The sequence below is a fragment of the Rhipicephalus sanguineus genome, chromosome 6 (genome assembly GCF_013339695.2).
Source record: "Rhipicephalus sanguineus isolate Rsan-2018 chromosome 6, BIME_Rsan_1.4, whole genome shotgun sequence".
In the NCBI taxonomy this organism is placed as follows: Eukaryota; Metazoa; Arthropoda; class Arachnida; order Ixodida; family Ixodidae; genus Rhipicephalus; species Rhipicephalus sanguineus.
The window spans coordinates 60862561-60879742 of record NC_051181.1 but is presented as its reverse complement, the minus strand read 5'-3'; the positions used below and the strand labels follow the sequence as shown (position 1 = coordinate 60879742).

General features: G+C 47.0%; 1 protein-coding gene across 1 annotated transcript in view; it reads left to right on the top strand.

Annotated features, from left to right (window-relative positions):
- The window catches only part of LOC119395816 (uncharacterized), a 67768-nt gene extending 50919 nt beyond the window's left edge, over positions 1 to 16849 (top strand). The window contains exons 6-8 of the mRNA XM_037662820.2: positions 5091 to 5198; positions 16512 to 16543; positions 16729 to 16849. Coding sequence (XP_037518748.2) covers positions 5091 to 5198; positions 16512 to 16543; positions 16729 to 16849 — 261 coding nt within the window. The remainder of the gene's footprint in view (positions 1 to 5090; positions 5199 to 16511; positions 16544 to 16728) is intronic.
- Positions 16850 to 17182: the final 333 nt, after the last annotated feature.

Genomic DNA, 17182 nt, shown 5'->3' with positions numbered 1-17182 from the left:
CTGCTGCATTATGCGTTGCAGAAAGGACGCAACTTCGACGGGCGAATTTTGTGCCTTGGTGGAGCGAGAGCAGCGCCTGCGAGACAGAGGCCAGCGGGACGCACGCGTTTGCGGCTCAGGCTACGAACCTCTGCCTCCCGTGTTGCTGAAGCGCAGTGTGTGTTATGTATGCATGAGCACTGGCGTCGGCTTCCCATTACTAGAAAGCGCACACCGTGCCGTTTCTCTCCCTAATTGACGACGCTTTGAAGAAGTGCATACCGGGTACCAGTGTTGATTATGAGCTTGTTGATATCATACTTACGCGAGATTCACGATTCGCTGTGTCCAAATATATGTTCACACCGTCAGCTACCACAACGGTTTAATCATGATCATGGGCGTTAGTCGTCGCGAAAGAGACATGCTGTCAATGTGGGTGCATCCACGTCAAACGGTGCTATAGCTGTCAAACACGAATATACATTGTACAAGGCTTCATATATCATTACACAATAAGTACTACTTTTGTGAAGACATGTTTTACTTTCGTGTTATGCCGATTCCTATGACGGAGGGATCAGCATTGTTTTTTCTCCACCTCGCAAGTTCGCCAAGATGTCGTCTATGACTCGGAGAGGGTATCACCTCGAAGGTCACCTCGCTCGCGGCGGCGGCCGCGTTCGCGGAAACACAAAGGAACAACTATGGCAGTTAGTTCACGCTCCTCCTGTGTATTGGCCTCGAGGAGTTACGGAGTCGCCCTCTATCGGACGCGCCTCGATTGCGTGCTAGGCAGGATACCGCCGGCGCGCTCCCTATAGGTTTTTCTGTCGGCGCTCTACAAAAACACCTCGCGGACGCCCTCCGGGGCATTTCTGTAAATACTTTCGAAATGAACTGTGCTCTTTACTGTCAAAATAATCATTTTCGACGAACTGAAAGCACAAGATAGTCTACAGTCGCTGTCTATTTGCAGAAAACCGAGCACCCGCTTCACGCTGTCACCGCGTTGGAGACCCCTGAACCGGCTTCTTGCGTGAAAGGTAGTCACTCGCTGAGTGCAAAATATGTGAAATATCTCGTTAGAGTAGACTGCCTGTATAACCAAACGGCGCATAACAGAAAGAAGCCTCAAGCCAGCGATCGCACGGGTTCGCGACGACTAACGGTGCCTCTGCATCTATGAGCGTCTGCATGTGTGCTCGTACTGATGGTTTCGCTTTTGCTACGAGCGCGTTTTGGCACCGCGCTGTAAACTTTAGGCCGCAAAATATGAGAATTTGTGAGTAAACCAACAACTGCTGTTGCGCGGACGCTATCAGAGCAGTTCAAAAACAATTTCCTTACAACTACGGCTTCGGTGCGCATGGCAACTTTGTGATCTCCCGTCCCGACGATTCAGTGTTTTTTTTTCGGTCTAAATTTGTGTACGTTTCAATGTCACTTGACAAGTTGTCTCGCACTGCGTATTGATCGGTCTTCTCAGCGGGCAAATGCCGCTGCTTCTGTTTCTTTATTCAGCGCATTCGTTTCGTTTGGTGCTCACACAAAACGTGAGCAAATGCAACGCCTTTTTTTTAATGCTCCTTAATTATCGTTCCGTTTGCATACCAGTGAACTTGCCGCTCTCTGTCATCAACAAATTCATAGACCAAAGCTTCACCACTTCGAGATTGCTGGTGGACGGAGAACCAGTCGACGAGACCGAGCATGTAGTAGCATGCGACGCCTAGGAAAAGAAAGAAAATACAAAAACGTTTGCCGGATTTGTTCTGCAAACGTCGGCTGTGAACTAGGACACACATGAACTTGAAATAGCGGTGAATAAAATAGAAGGTATTGCAGCAACCAGCAGCCGCAAAACAGGATAGTAATTATTTGGCGTGTGCCCCATCAATTTTGGCAGCAGTGTCGTGTCTAACGCCAACAGGGTGGCATCTTTCCCACGTAAATAAATGAGGCTCCACGAAAATACATGGGGTTGGCCGGTGGGCCGAACACGGAGGCAATGCAAGATTTATGTAGCTTATGAAGCAATGCATGCCTCATCAAATGGGAAGATTGCGCATCGGCGTCCCGCGTCGGCGGCGTCAACACGAGTGACGCAAAAAATAATCGTCACGTGATGGTGTCACCATATGACGTCATCATGACGTCACAGATTGCCAAACTATGTAGCGTCATTATGACGTCACATAATGTGACGTCACATGAAGTCGTATTCACACGTCATGGTCGCTTTGCATTGCCTCCGTGATCGGTCACGGAGGCCGTGCAAAACCGCGTGAGGTGCAGAACGCTTTTGGAGGGGGGCGCGGGAGAATCAGTACATCGACTGATAAGAAGAAGATAGCTTTCGCATTCTAGTCATCTTTAACGAATGCATAAGGGACCCTGTGCGTTTCTTAATTCAACGTATCTAAACAATGACTTGCGCATCTGCAGCCGATTTTGTGGACGCTGAGCACGGGGCCGACGATCAAGAGGTCCCATTGGAGGGGTCTGAGATGGCATCGCACGTGGTAAAAGGTAGCGCTTTTACCATCCTGTGGCAGATAAGCATCATTTGCCGGCGGGAAGCGCGCGCGAGCCATCGTCTCAGTGCGCGCTGTCTGCTACTCACCGAACATCGCAGGCCCGACGCAGTAACAAAAGTCCTCGTCGCGGAAGTGCTTGTTGCACACAAGACTCGTAGCGGATGGCTACTTGCCGGTTCTTAGCTTTGCAACCCATGCTTCACGCTGTTTCTTGTCCCGCGGTTACCAGTGCAGGCTGACACTGGGCTCCTTAGCGTAAGCGCGGCACTGCGGCACCGAGCGGTAGAGCCCCATGTGCGTCGCCTTCGGAGGCAGCCACTCTATTACAATGGTTTCATTTGGGTAGAAAATGAGAGAAAACTTCCGAATTTGAACAGACCGCAACGCATGTGGGACTTGAAACTCGTTTTCAAAGCACGCGGCAGTGCGCCGCAAGCAGCCGACGCGCCCGCTGAGACCACGTGATCCTGCCAAGCACGTCACGCCGACGGTGGCGCCGGCGTTTCCAGTGGTGGGCCTCGAGGCCAATACCTGTGCGTTCGTTTGGTACGCCCTTCTTGGCGTTTGAGCAGCGCGCTTTAAGTCTTTCAGTTGTGACAGTAGTTCGCACTCCTGCTGTGTGTGTTTCTTCGTGCGTGCTTTGTGCTTGAGCAACGCGCTGCAGGTTTCGAGCTGCTTGCCGTTCTTCGCGTGGCCTTCCAATGTGTTGCTAGCAATCATTGCTACGCCCTTGCAGCGAAAGTGACGTCTACCTACGTTTACTAACGATTAAGGAAGAGCCAGCTATTTTTTAGGTGTGTAACACTCTAGGGGCCCGTGATCCGGCTTGTCTTCCGTCCACAAATCCCATGTGGCTTGATCACACTCAAGATCAGGCCTAAAGCAAGGCTTGAAATGCTCACAAGCTGGTTAAAATAAATGAACCATGTTTAAAATTACATATTTACAGTATAACCGAGAAGTAATAGTAATAATTACCTTCCGACCACTAAAATGCTTCGGAAACCGTGAGCCTGACTCCCGTGCCTCACAAGAGAAGGCACCACTGCCTCGCCAAAAGCACGATTGCTCCTCCCACCGGCATTCTCCGGCGCATTCGTCGCTATGTCTGAAGGGAAGCAACCTGGTGGAACGCGTCGCAAACGACACGTACCTCAACTGCCGTAAGAAGCAGAAAGTCGGTAAACTGCAACAAAAATTGGTGCGCTTGTCGCATACCGAGTTTGCGAATCTCGCTCCCAAGATTCTACTGGTGCCCGGGAACGGTACATCTGGTAAATGAAGCAGTGGGAACTCTACGAACGGGAATCGTTGGGTGCCCGTGCGACGCACTTCCACAGGTTTCACAGCTGTGGAGCTGCATTTAGCGCAGAATTTTACCTACTCCAATCACAGCACAAAAATGACGTTTTTCTGTAGCCCGTTAACAGCCATATGCGTAGGAAAACACGGACAAACAGAACTTGTCATTTTTCACGGTATACTCACAAATGGTGAAAAGTATAAACGTCAGGAGAAGAATTATTTATTTGAATTGAAAAATCAGTACCAGAACTTGCAAGCTTCTCTAAGTGCGTAGGACGCTGCATAGCGTACTGATAGGGGCGTAGCCATAAATGTTTTTCGGAAGTGGTTCAACCACTCTTTCTCTTCGTTTGTGCGTGCGTTTGTATACGCGCGTGATTATATGCACATCATAAATTTAATATTTTCTAACATCGATGTTCCAAAGGCAGATGCACCCAGATACGTTCGGCCCTTGACACGCATAGTTCGATACTGACACGCACAGTTCAGTTTCATGGCGACTATGTTTGACAGAATTTACGGGAACTTTCAGGAATATTTTTCGAATGTGCTGACGAGTCTGTGGCCTCGACGCGAGCAGTTTAGTTCATTTTTAAAATAACGCAAGCAGTAGCGACGACGCTGAAATGTGGTATAACGGCACGTATACAAATGCCGAGGCTTTTCTGCAGTCGCCCAGGTCATCGATGAACGATGATTGTATTTCTTGCTATTGTTGAACGGTGAGTGGTACCTCTCTTCCTGGGCAGAGATTTGCTCAAACAAAAAAAAAACTCCAGTGCTTAATTATTAGCGCTTCAAGTTCCGCGTTCCTAGCCGTCACAACTACGTAAGGATATAGTATCATTCAGCAAATATTATTGTTCCGTAGCTTACAGTTCATTCTTCTCTGCAGGTATATGGCAAAGTTTGCGAGCACGTTATCAATAATCATTACACTTGCCCACAATTGTAATAGGAGTTTGCGTTCTCGTGAGCGCTCGAGTGACGAGCGAGTAATGTCGCACTGCTGCTGGATAGTTAAGTTTTACGAGAAGTGAAGCTGCCACTGTAAAAATTGTACTCATAATAGGTGGTGTTGAAATTGGCTCCTCTAAAGACAGTTGCCTCTCATCCGTGGAGTGAAATCTCGAAGAGCATGATTTTGCGGGTTGTACGCACAGGCATTGACTGCGTCTACCAAGAAACGCATTAGGCAGTCAAGTTTCCGGCAGCACTTGTTTCATGCGCGCTTTCGCTCTGCTTTCTCTTCGCATTTCACAGTACTTCAAGCGTATGGTTCTCGAAAAGGCGTTCCCACGTCCGGAGTTCCGTATCGATTGGATCAGTGACATCAGCTCCACCCAGCTCTTCTTCTACAAATGGGCCATGGTGAGTTCATGCCGCACGAAGGCGCTTGAAATCATAGCGTAGTTTGATTGCACCACAAAAAATATACTTAAACGAAATAGAAGAAGACACATCAGCCGTGCCTCTTTCTTTCGTCCTTTTAGAGACGATAGTCTTTCTTGTGATACTTCAATGCAGAAATTATGGTCTGTCTGTCTGTCTGTCACACGATTCAGCCACCTGGCCAAAGTTTAAGCACTTGTTGAACGCGCAGTAATCTTGAACTGGTAGCTGCGTTCATACTTGTGAACATCGTCGATCAAAAAGCAAATATTACGCATATCTGAGGCGCAACTCAATACGTAAGTATTAGGTGGTGTGTTCCTTTACTGGAATATAGATAGATACATAATTCTAAAGACCTAGTGTTTCTTAGGCTGCGCTGAAAATGCGACGCTATGCACGAAAAAGCACTCTGCCTACGATATGGTGCTGCCACCTGGCAGTGGCCCTGGGTTCTACACAAGCTCATGTTTCCCGACGGCACTGCCAGATGGCGTCCATATCTCACGCAGCGCCTCCTATATTTTATCAATGGCAGCCAGATGCGGCCGGTTAAACATAGAGGAGGCGCTGTCTGAGGCAAGGCAAAACATAAATGGCCGTTTGATGAAAAAATTGGTACGAGAACAGCATCACGGGTGACCGCGGATGAGACCAGGACTAATTTAGTACGGCCGGCAGAAGGCTATCTTCTTTGGACGACATTTGCAGCGAAGCACGCAGAAACACGACCAATTTTTTTTATCCTTTCGCAATTCTGCTCATGCAAATGGGTTACCAACCTGCCTAGAATATGGATGTGAAGTGATGTCATCTGTCTCACTTCTCCACGCCCCTTTTGGGCACGGAAAGTATTTGCAGTGCCCATTTTGTTTCTTCTTTTGAGACACCTAGTTAGCATAGTCAAATGAAGGATGGACAATGAAATTATATTCCTTAAAGTTAGCGTGTCTCCTTGGTCGTGAAAACATGCTGCCACTTTAAGCATTACGCAGGTTTAGAATAGGGTCCCCAAAGCTTTTGTGTTCGCAATCACTTGCGTTTGTCACCACTAAGCAATTTGTAATACACCAACTTCTCGTTACGCACGTTATGTTTGGCAAATAGCGTAACCAAAATTAACGTGAAGCCTGGAACCCAGGAAATTTTAGGCTGTCTACTGTTTTTGTTTTCTTGCGTATTATTGTCATCATGTTTATGCTAGCTGTTGTGCCAACTGCAATGCACCTATCTAGAGGGACCCCTTTTCAAAGTACTCCACCACACCGTCAGAACAATAATCATTAAAGCATTATCCGAAAGGGATAATGGTGCTCTTTCTAGAAACCTTACGATTCAGTCCTCGTTTAGGGGAGCTCGTTGTGTGGCAGCAATTTCCTAACCTGACAATATCCAGTAGCTACTTCCTGTTTTCGAGCAATTTCGAGTTCTTTCGGTAATCGTCTCGCTGTTATAACTGTTAAAACATGGAACAAACTTACTATTTTACGTTACGTAGTCCCCCTGACTCGTTTTCATTCTGTTAACTACTTTTTCTTCTCTACTGTCAACGCCATGTGACAGCGAAAGAGGTGTATGAATAAAATAGAATACGGATCAAAAGAGCTAAATAGACCAATTAAATAGAATATAAAGAAGATGTTTCCTATACATGGCGTAAATTACATGTATTTACCTTAGAACATAATGGAGAGGTGGGCTACCTTGTAATTCATAGTCGTTTAACAAACTTCCAGCGCGGGAACAAGGATGACGGACGAAGAAGAGCCACATAACAGGAGCGCTCGCTGACAACTCGTATTCGAGAGCGCTCTTTTTGCTAGTGAGCGCTTCTGTTGAGTGGGGCGTCCTCGTCCGGACCTCTCAGTTCTTGAAAGCACTATCTGTCTTCAGTTTACGAATGCAAAAAAATACCAAGCATGAATATTAAGCCATACAACACTACATGTCGCGTCAATATACAAGTCATGTCGTTGGCGATTTTAGTGTATATTGAAATTTTAAATAGCCACAGAAAACCGCAAGAAACGCTATGCCACTCCACCTTACGAGAAACTTCGGAACAATGCACATGGTCGGATGATGTTTACTTTGTACATAACATTGCGTTCGTGATAATATGCGTGCATTTGCGCTTTATGCCACGCGTACTACGTGGTCAAAAAAATTTACTGTTTGCGCTAAGTGGCGGAACGCATGGCACAGCGAAGCACGGGCCAGTCGGCGCTCGTACTCTCCGTTGACCGACACGTCTATAGCTTTGAGATGCCCGGCTTCTTCCTCGGGAGTACTCAATTTCTTGGGACGCTCCATGACTCTTATGGGGGCGCTCGGCGGCTGTGAGCGCGTAGAGGACGAAGACGATCGCGTGTGCGCTCGTGTCACGCGGGAGCTGCTGGCAGCGGGCAGTTGCGGCCGAGGCTTGGACCAGTAAAGATGTGTCTATTTGGGTCTCGGCCTCATCTCTAAAGGGTTCAGGGTTAGCTGGAGCCGCAAAACCCCACACTCTCTAGACACGACCGCGCGCAGCGAGGCTGTGCAATTTAGAGCGGAGGTTGCCCGCCATGTCTCCGTTGGCGTTCGTGGCTTGCTTGCTTGCTCTTTCTTTCTATATTTTTTTCTCTCTCTCTACTTATCTCTCTAATTCGTTGATGTTCTCTGTAATGTTCTTTCTGCACTTTTCTCATCCTTTGTGTGCTAGACATTACTCTCTCTCCTCCTCCTTTCCCTCCTTCTCACCATCACATCTCTCCTGCTTACGCTCACTTCTCTTTCCCACCCTCTTACTACACTGCACTATTCATGGCTATGCCAGGCAACGCACCCCTTTGGCCAATTATCTATATAAAAAACGAAGCATCCTTGTAGCATATAGGGATAGGCGTATCTTAGTCTGTGCACATTGATCGATGAACACCTGCAAAGGTGTTGTTTCGCTTCAGACAGGAACCTCGAGGAACTGATCGGCGTAAGACTGACGTGGGTGGAAAGCCGAAAAAATTATACGTACATAAAACATCAAAATCAGAACATCGAAACGTACTTCCTAGTAGACATACAATACTCACCTACGGCTCCAGTAGACCGTTACCTGTCACAGCATATATACTAAACCCCTTCTCCATTTTAAGTGTCAATTATTTGGATATGCGTCCCAATGCTGCAAGGCCAGCTTACTTGCGCAAAGCGCGGTACGACGAGATGCACTGAAGGCTTCTGTGATGCTGAGGCTGAAGCCTACTGGCCGAACTGCGATGGTTGCACCCGTATATTCGATATCTTTCATTGCCTAGAAAGACAAAAAATTAAATAAGCCCGCTCAAAGTCAAGGAGAACATCAGCTTCCGAGAGGTGCCTCAGCGCGCCTCACCATTCATTACCGACACCAACCTTCACCGAAGTAGTGCACTGTAGGGCAGCACTTGAATAGTCTCAGGTGGCCGCTTATGCCATGCGTAGCGCGCCAGTGTGCCTGGGACTTGCCCTCATGGTAGGAGCAGCTAAGGCTGCCCTGCCCACCCTGAACTTATCCACACCAGATATATCTACCAGCCATGGCACCAGTCGCTATGTCAGAGGCCGAAACAGTCCTGTGGACCTACAGGCTGGTGCGATCCGAGATTTCGTCTGTCGAGGCGAAGTCAGCACAGCGTACTGCATCGCTCGCTAGAGCGATTGTCCGAAAGGCGATGGACACCTCGCCTAGTGCAATGACACCAGCAATGCCGGTGGAGCGGCGAGGCTCGCTCGATCGCTTCAAAAAAGACAGAAGCCAAATTACAGGGGTTCCAGGGGCTCAGTAAATAAGACTTTCCTCTCTTTTGCGACACACAGCACAGACTTAATTTCAATACGGACACAACAGTACAGTGGAACGTCCATAGGTTGGCAAAAAATGTGCTCACTCACTCCCTCATGAAAAATATTTTGCCCTTAGGGCTCACTCAGACTCACACTCACGAGTTTTTCTCAAGCGGGTTCAATCGGACTAAGGCTCACTATAATTTTTCTTAACTAGACGCACACGGACTCATACTCACCATAATATTACTCACTTGCACTTACTCAGACTCAGACTCGCGCCTCGATCTAAGTCTGGGTGAGAATGATGAGTCGACTCATGAGTCCGTTAGCGTATAAATAGCTTTTGTCGTCCATAGTGTGAATGCTCTTCAACACCAATGTCTCGTATATTCAAATACGAGTTAACAGGGGTTGCGATCTGTTAAAGGGGTCATGAAGCACCCCTTGGGCTGATTGAAAAAACACATCCTGCGGAAAGCTGACACGGCTATGAACTGCTCTGCCAAATATTACAGTCGTGCGCGCCGCGTAATGGCCACAAGCGGAGCGCGAAGTTGCCGTTTCCCCAGGCACCCTCTTTTCAAACAGAGGCCGGTTCTCACTCTCGTCGGTGGGCGGGGCGTCTGTCCGCTGTACGTCGCAAGAGACATAGCATGCTTATTGGCAGATAGAGAGCGGCGTTCGGATCAGATGCACTTCTTGCCGCGGGGTGCCGCCACTTGCCGGCGCTGCACTCCTCAGTACACGGTAGCCGCACTCGCGCAAGCGAATCACAGCGGGAGAGCGATCGCGTTTCATGACGCGCGCTGGCGTAACTTCTTTCCCCCATGCCATCCCTCCCTGTCTAGCTTCCATTGCGCTCGCCGGCACGAGAAAAGAGAGAAAGCGCTGGGAGCGTGCGCCAAACCCCCGTAACTCCGCTGATTCTTGACGGATTCGAGAAATTTTTGCGGCAATCGATTCGGGAGGCAGTACACTCCGATACTGAGGCCATTAGATCATTACTTGGAAAAGTGGTTCATGACCCCTTTAAGGATATTTTTAGTGAAAGAGATGACTCACACGAGATATCTTCAACTTCCCGTGAAAGAGTTTGCGGACGTGAGGTCAAAGCACCTCGAACCCTCCCCCGCCCCCCCCGTCACTCGCGCCTCTGTTCAATAGAAATTTTGGTGGCCTTTGATAACTAGTGCGTTGAAGTATATGTTAGTAGACGACAATATAAAGGTGAACCGACATAACACTGATAGCTATGCTGAAGTCGTGTAGTTATCAGTCAGTAGACGATGTTCAAGAACTTTTAGGTGAATTTTGTCCATAGATGCCGTGTCTGCAGGTAACACACCAAAATTCTGTGTACACTAACATTGTACGTCAGGACAATATTTTCCGGAAAGACCGCGATGATATGCTTGCCTCATGTGACCTAGTTGCTTAACAGTATACACGTGTAGCGTACCAACCGTTGCAGCTGGAAACGCCGCTTGAGCAGTGGCTGTTCGAGCTGTGTTTCTGAAGCAACTTATTACCACCTGCTCTATTTATATACCCCCAGGATATCCTCTACGCAGATATGAATTTCAAACATTATTAGATCAATTGCCAAAGCCATATTCCTCCTTGGGGATTTCAACGAGCACTGCAGTATGTGAAGTGACTATCGTAGTTACCCGCGAGGCCGCCCGATTGAACATTTTCTCTTTTTCGTTGGTTCATGTTTATTAAAGACATAAAAGCCTATTTATGACAGCCTCGCCAACGAAACATAATCTTGTGTCATCTCAGCAGCACATTCCCATCCCTTCTACTTCGCATGAAATGGTAAATATTACAAATCTGTACTTGAGTGAACGCTTCCGATAGTTCTAAGCGCACCAACATCGCGTCAATGTCCCCCGCAGGCTCCCCTGTCGAAGCTTGGTAAAGCCGATATAGAGCAGTGCGGAAACTTTCCTGTCTCGTGGGCTGACATGAGTTATTGAGGTTTTGACGCTGCTGTTGATTAGTTTACTGCGTTCATAACTGTTTCTTCCTCCACATGTATATCCGAACAAAGTGGTGTTGCATGCATACCCCGCGGCCCTTGGTGGAACGAAGAGTTGTGTAAAGCTCGGAAGCAGAAAAAAAACGTGCGGGATACTGCGCGATTCCCCCACTACCGAAAATGTCAATTTGAAACATCTAAAACCCCAAGGCAGGCGCACGCGCCGGCAGGCTAGCAGGAATAGCTGGCAGAAGTTCGGAACAGGTATAAATTCCTATGCAGCTGACACTAGGGCATGGGTTGGGGAGAAGAGAGTAAGAAGTAAACCAACTTACTCTCTGAAAGCACATTTCAAACGCGTACAAATTCGTCACATTATTCCAAAGGCTTCTAAAGAGACAGAATGTGAATAAAACGAGAAAAGATCGAACAAACATGTGCAAAAAGCTGATCGTGCAACCAACCATTCTCCTTAGCACAGCTGCAAGAGGTCGAAGCAATTGCAACAAATCTTTCCTATGTTCTGATCGTGTAGTAAACCATTTGTTGAAACCGTGTCTCTCTAAGCACAAAAAGTTTTTTGTTACCTGTACAATACCATATGATTTCTTGGCGCGATCACTACTTCGAAAGAGACGATTGTAATTCGTATTTAGCAATAGGTCAAGAATCCATCCTGCGTTACAACTTACAGACCTACTACACAAAAAAGTTGCCTCTGAAAACTTTTCCAAAATGTGATAAACCGCCAGCCAATACATTACCTGTTATCGAACAGATTTCATGACCCAAATCAGCGTGGTTTTTGAGAGGGTCGGTCTAACGCTGGCCGTATTAAAAGCACTGAGTTACGAGTGCGCGAATGTCTGTTTTTTTTCGGTGTTCATCGGCATGGAAAAGTGTACGATACAACGTGAAATTTGGGAATATTCAGAGGTCTGTCCCACTTACGTGTACGTGGTAGATTGTTAAATATAACGAAAAGTTATCTGCCGAGTCGCACATTCCGTGTTTGAGTTTTATCGCGAGTATTTGTGCAGGGACATGGGGTATCACAAGGTGGGATCCTTTATCATGAGAATTACTTCCTTGCGTCTGCGCATCCCAAGCAGCATGTTCTATTCAGCATATCTGAATGATGTACAATAGTATTTAAATCGTGCAATCTTGCAACTTACGAGCAACAGGTTCATGTAGACCTCAACAAGGTTTCTAATGGGCAGTCGAGAATGGGTTCTGATTAAACCCACATAAAGGCATCTGTATCCTTTTCTCTTCACTGAGCTGCACCCCGACGCTTATATTGACCTGGAGGGTCAGCGTTCACTTGCGAAAACTGAACATAAATTTTTAGGTATAATTTTAGACATTAACTTGACCTTTCTACCATGATGTAAGCAATAACTATTCTGAAGGTTTTGTCACGTGCAGCATTGGAAGGTGAGAGAAAATGTTCCATGAATTTGTTCAATAGTCTCAAACGCGCATACCTTGACTACAGGGCCCTATAGTCTATTAGTCTGCGCCACCAAGCGCCAATAACAATAACAAATAACACCCCTATACTTTCCTTGGCATTATTGTCTGTTAGTTCTCATTATTACTGTGTCTAACAAAAAACGAGCCTTTAAAAGTTACCTTCTTTCCTTCAGGCGCCTTGAAGGGACTCGAACGCGTCCCCCATCTAGGTATTGGTCTTCTTACAGGTGCTTTTAGGGCAAGGCCTGCCGAAAGATTCGACGTCGAACCGAACGAGTGGCTGCTCCACTTGCAGCTTTCCGACATATCCGTCACGCATTTTGTCAAAGAAAAGTCAAACAACAGACACCCCGAATAAGCTACAATCAATTATTTGGCCAGCTCTGCCCTTTTTCACAACCGTCCTGCACTGAGACAAGCCTTCGTACTTTGTGCAAGGTGCCTGCCATAGGAAATGGGTCTGGCACTTCTTGAACACCGTGTGATGACTTCCACTGTCGTCACCCGCTGTGCCAGTGGCACCTTATAGACTGGGATGTATTTAAGTACGCTCCTGTTGCAGATATCCGCATGTACTCCCTCGGCCTACAGCACAAATTCTTTTACCCCGCATTTTTGCACGTCCTTCAAAAGCTCACGCTGTTGTGTTCGATGCAGCGGTCGGCCAATCCGTTTCAGGTGCTGGTGCGCTGATTCCTGACACAGATATCTTCACAGCAGAGGCTTACAGAATATTGGCGGCGGTGAACACACTAAAGAGCTAAAACTTCGAAACTCCGGTATATACACAGATTTGTTCAGTGTCGTAAAAGGGTTGAAAGCTCTCAGAGAGCACAAGAATCCCTGTTATTTCCTGGCTCCGCTCACTCCTCTGCACTCGACGCATTCGAACAGAATAAGCAGGGGACCAAGAGATTGAAGGAAACGTGTTGGCTCGTATGCTTGCTAGATACGCCCATAAAATCGCTGCTGATTCATCCATATATATTCCTGCAATGGACCTAAAGCTCTTTCTAAGGAGAAGTCTCACAGCTCACTGGCAGCGCTAATGTTGCAGAATATTATATAATGAAATTCATGTCACTAAATCGCAGCTTCGAAACTGGCCTCCCATAGCAAAGTCTCGTCCAACTTAATTTATATTTTGTCGGCTGTGGATAGGACATGGATAGGATAGGATTGGGTGCATACATCTACCTACGACTGTGCATAGGATAGGACTGTGGATACATACAACACACATGCATACTTTTAGCCGGTGGTCATCAACTGGAACGTGTGTGATGATCCTTTAACCGTCCTCTATGTCTTGAACTGCCGTAAACTGGATGTCCACAGCAAGAAGTTCTTTCATTTGCCGTCGCGGCACCATCTTCCACTTGACCCTTGAATGTTAGTTCGTAGTGAACCGCTTTCTAACTTCCAATAAGATTTAGAGTTTTTCATGGATGTTCATTGTTTGTATATCATCTACGCGTACGCAGGTGAGCCGTAGAAGGCGTCTCGAGATAGGCCGTTGCCATGGCAGCCAATTTAAATAAAAAAACACTTCTCTTCCGGTCTCTGGGGGCAAGGGCACGGGCGAGGCAGTAGTGCATGTGTATATCCTCACGTATTTTATGTGACGACCTGATAGACGACCATCATGTGAATAAACATATTCCACCCCGTGTATCAGTGCCATAGGTCGGCTAACTCGCTCACGAGTCGACTCACTCAACTCAAATCGGGCCGTGAGTCTCAGTGTGAGTGAGTCCGCGTGTGTAATCTTTCGATGAGTGTGAGTCCGAGTGAATCCGCTTGAGCAAAATATTGGTGAGTCTGCCATCTAGCGGAGGGTGAATGCAGTAAGAAAAGTGAAAACAAAGAAAACTGAGAATGCTCGCCGGTATCCCCGCACACAGCAATATTACTACTTTTTTAGTAACAATAAAGGCAAATAAATATAAACCACGCACCAAAAGCGAAAATTTTTATCTTGCTGATTTGTTTACACGGATCTCATAGTTAGGGCTAGGGACGTTCGAAATGAGAAGCGATCCCAAAAGCTACAGTGAGTTATCCGTAATACTCGGGCGTCGAAGTTACCTGAAGGCAAGCGAAGCCATTCTACACAGTCGCTTGCTGTGAAAGAAGTGAATCCGTCCACATCAACGCTAAATTCAGTTCGAAGCGGGCGTCCAAAGCCGCCGCCATGTTTTACATACACTACGTTAACCCCGCAAACGCGGTAACGCTAAATCTGAAAAATAGCGTGCGTACGGTAAACGTTACGGATCGTTTAGTGTACTGCGCATGCGCGTTTCGATCCCGCTATTCGGCTAAGCCCGCTAAACTATAACTGTCTAATATCAGACTTATATCAGCTTACGTTTATACTCAAGCCTATTCGCACATATCTCAACGCACTAGCACTCATACGCCACCTCAGTGCTTCTTAATCAGAAGCAGGAGTTAAGGATTGGGGGGGGGGGGTTGACATGAACTCCCCCCGTAAACTCTTTAAGCGGAGTGAGCCGCATATTTCATAAAAACGTCCGTAATGGATTGCAATCACTGATAGCTCGTATTTCAAGGTACAAGATCGAAAGGCGTATTGTAGAGCACCGATTATGTGAGACATTGGCGTTACACGGCATTTAAACCATGATCGGAAAAGCTAATTTTACGCCAGCGGACTCATTTGTTGCATCACCCAGGCGCACTCCGACTCAGGTCAAGCTGTGAGTCTGAGAGAGACCGGCTGAGCTATATATTGATGAGCTTGAGTGCCAGTGAGTCCGGTTGAGAAAAAGTTTAGTGAGTCCGAGTCCGAGTGAGTCTGGTTCAGGAGAATTTCGGCGAGTCTGACCCCGAGCGAGCTCTCAGGGCAAAATATATTTCTTTAGCGAGTCTGAGTGAGTTCCAATTTTTTTGCCAACCTATGACCAGCGCATACCTTCAGTCTTTTATGCTGTACGCTTATGCCACAAGACCGAAGGAAAGACACAGCTGAACCAGAATGGTCCTTTTTTCAGATTCGAAGAGCGCCACCAGTGGAGATCGCCACAGTCGTAACTGGTGGTATGTGGCTTCCGAAGTTGTCCGCCACGTGCCGTACACAATCTCAGGGGCCTGGTATTTTTCGCGACAATTTGAAACACTGCGATCCCAGGTGCCGCTCGTTTTGCTCCTGTCGCCGCACTGTGACCTCCCAAAAATATGGCGCGCGTCTCGTCACAACTGCCGTTCATGCGCAGACTACCCCCGTGAAAAAAGGTCATTGACGCCAGCAGGGAACCCGAACCGTGGCTTCACGTGCCACAGCCAAGCGCCGTCTTTATATTCTTCGCTGAAGGTCCCACGCTCTCTGGTCTTCTTCGCCGCACAGAGAAAGGCGCTTTGATATATTTCACGCCTTTTACAGCGATTTGGTTTAGGTCAACGTAGAGCGATGGCACATTCTTCAGCTGTATTTCACATACCATTGTTAACAAAATATCAAGTTGGGCTAGTTGGTGCTTGTTCGTTTTTGAAGAAAAACAGCGCACAAAAAACGTAGGCAAAAAAGAGAGAAAGCACACATAGCGCTGTCATGCGCGGACTTGCGCTTATAAGTTGATGTTTCATTCTAATAAACTTTCTGTTATGAGTGCAGCGCTGTGTGTGTGCTACCTCTCTTTTTTGTCTACGTGTTTTTGTGCGTTGCTTTTCTTCCAAAATATGATTGCTAACACTCATAGTCATAGCGCCCTTTGGTAACACATGACACATGCGCCTATATACTACAACATCTATCAAATCAATCGAAGGTGGCTTGTCAGGCAATATAAAGCTACACGTATTGTTGTGTTCTTTGAAACAGTCGTTGCGCTGCTGCGATTATCAGGCTTCATTCCTTGTCGTAAGTGATGAATGCAATTATGGTACGACTTGGCGTTCAAAGGAATAGGTACGCCTTTCGTGTGCGTTTCTTATCACTTAGATGAGTATTTAGTGGTCTGGAGAGTTGCTTCTTATATTTTACGCTCTTCTTGTCCTTACAGTTGCACTGCGGCACGACTATGGGAAAAGAGATGTAAGTATTCTTCTGACGTGCTCATTGCGAGGCAGGAACGCCGCCCATAATTGCTTTATTGAATTGGACGAACGAGTGAAAGCTTCCAAAATATTCAGAAAGAAAAACATTTGCCTAAAGCGCAAACTCGCACACCAAAAGAGATCTGAACCATTTTGATAGCACCTCTTTTTTTTCACATGCAGCATCGACCTGAGCGCGAAGAACAGCCGGTACTTCCATGAAGCCTTCAACTGCGAGCCAACAAGCAAGATGTACAAAAGGAACACTTGCGATCTCTGGAACACCACGAGGAGGGACTACTGAGTACCTCAAAAATAAAGCTTGTTTTTGTTTGTTTTCTTTTAAAACCGCTTATGTGTAGTCCATCTTACTTTGGGGAATTCATTCTGGTCGCAAGCATTGAGATACCTGTTTCACCCCAAGGGCAAAGCGTTGCGATGCTCTGAACCATATGTGGCGCGAAAATGGCGACTGACAGGGCAAAGAAGATAAGAGCGCAGGATCTGAACTCGATCCTTGCCTTATCCGTCGCCCTTTTTTGGAGTTATTCATATTAGCTCAGCTCTAATGTTCAATTACAGATAACAGGGTCACGACCGCTGCATAAAAAAAAAAAAAGGTGCGGCATGTAGCGTG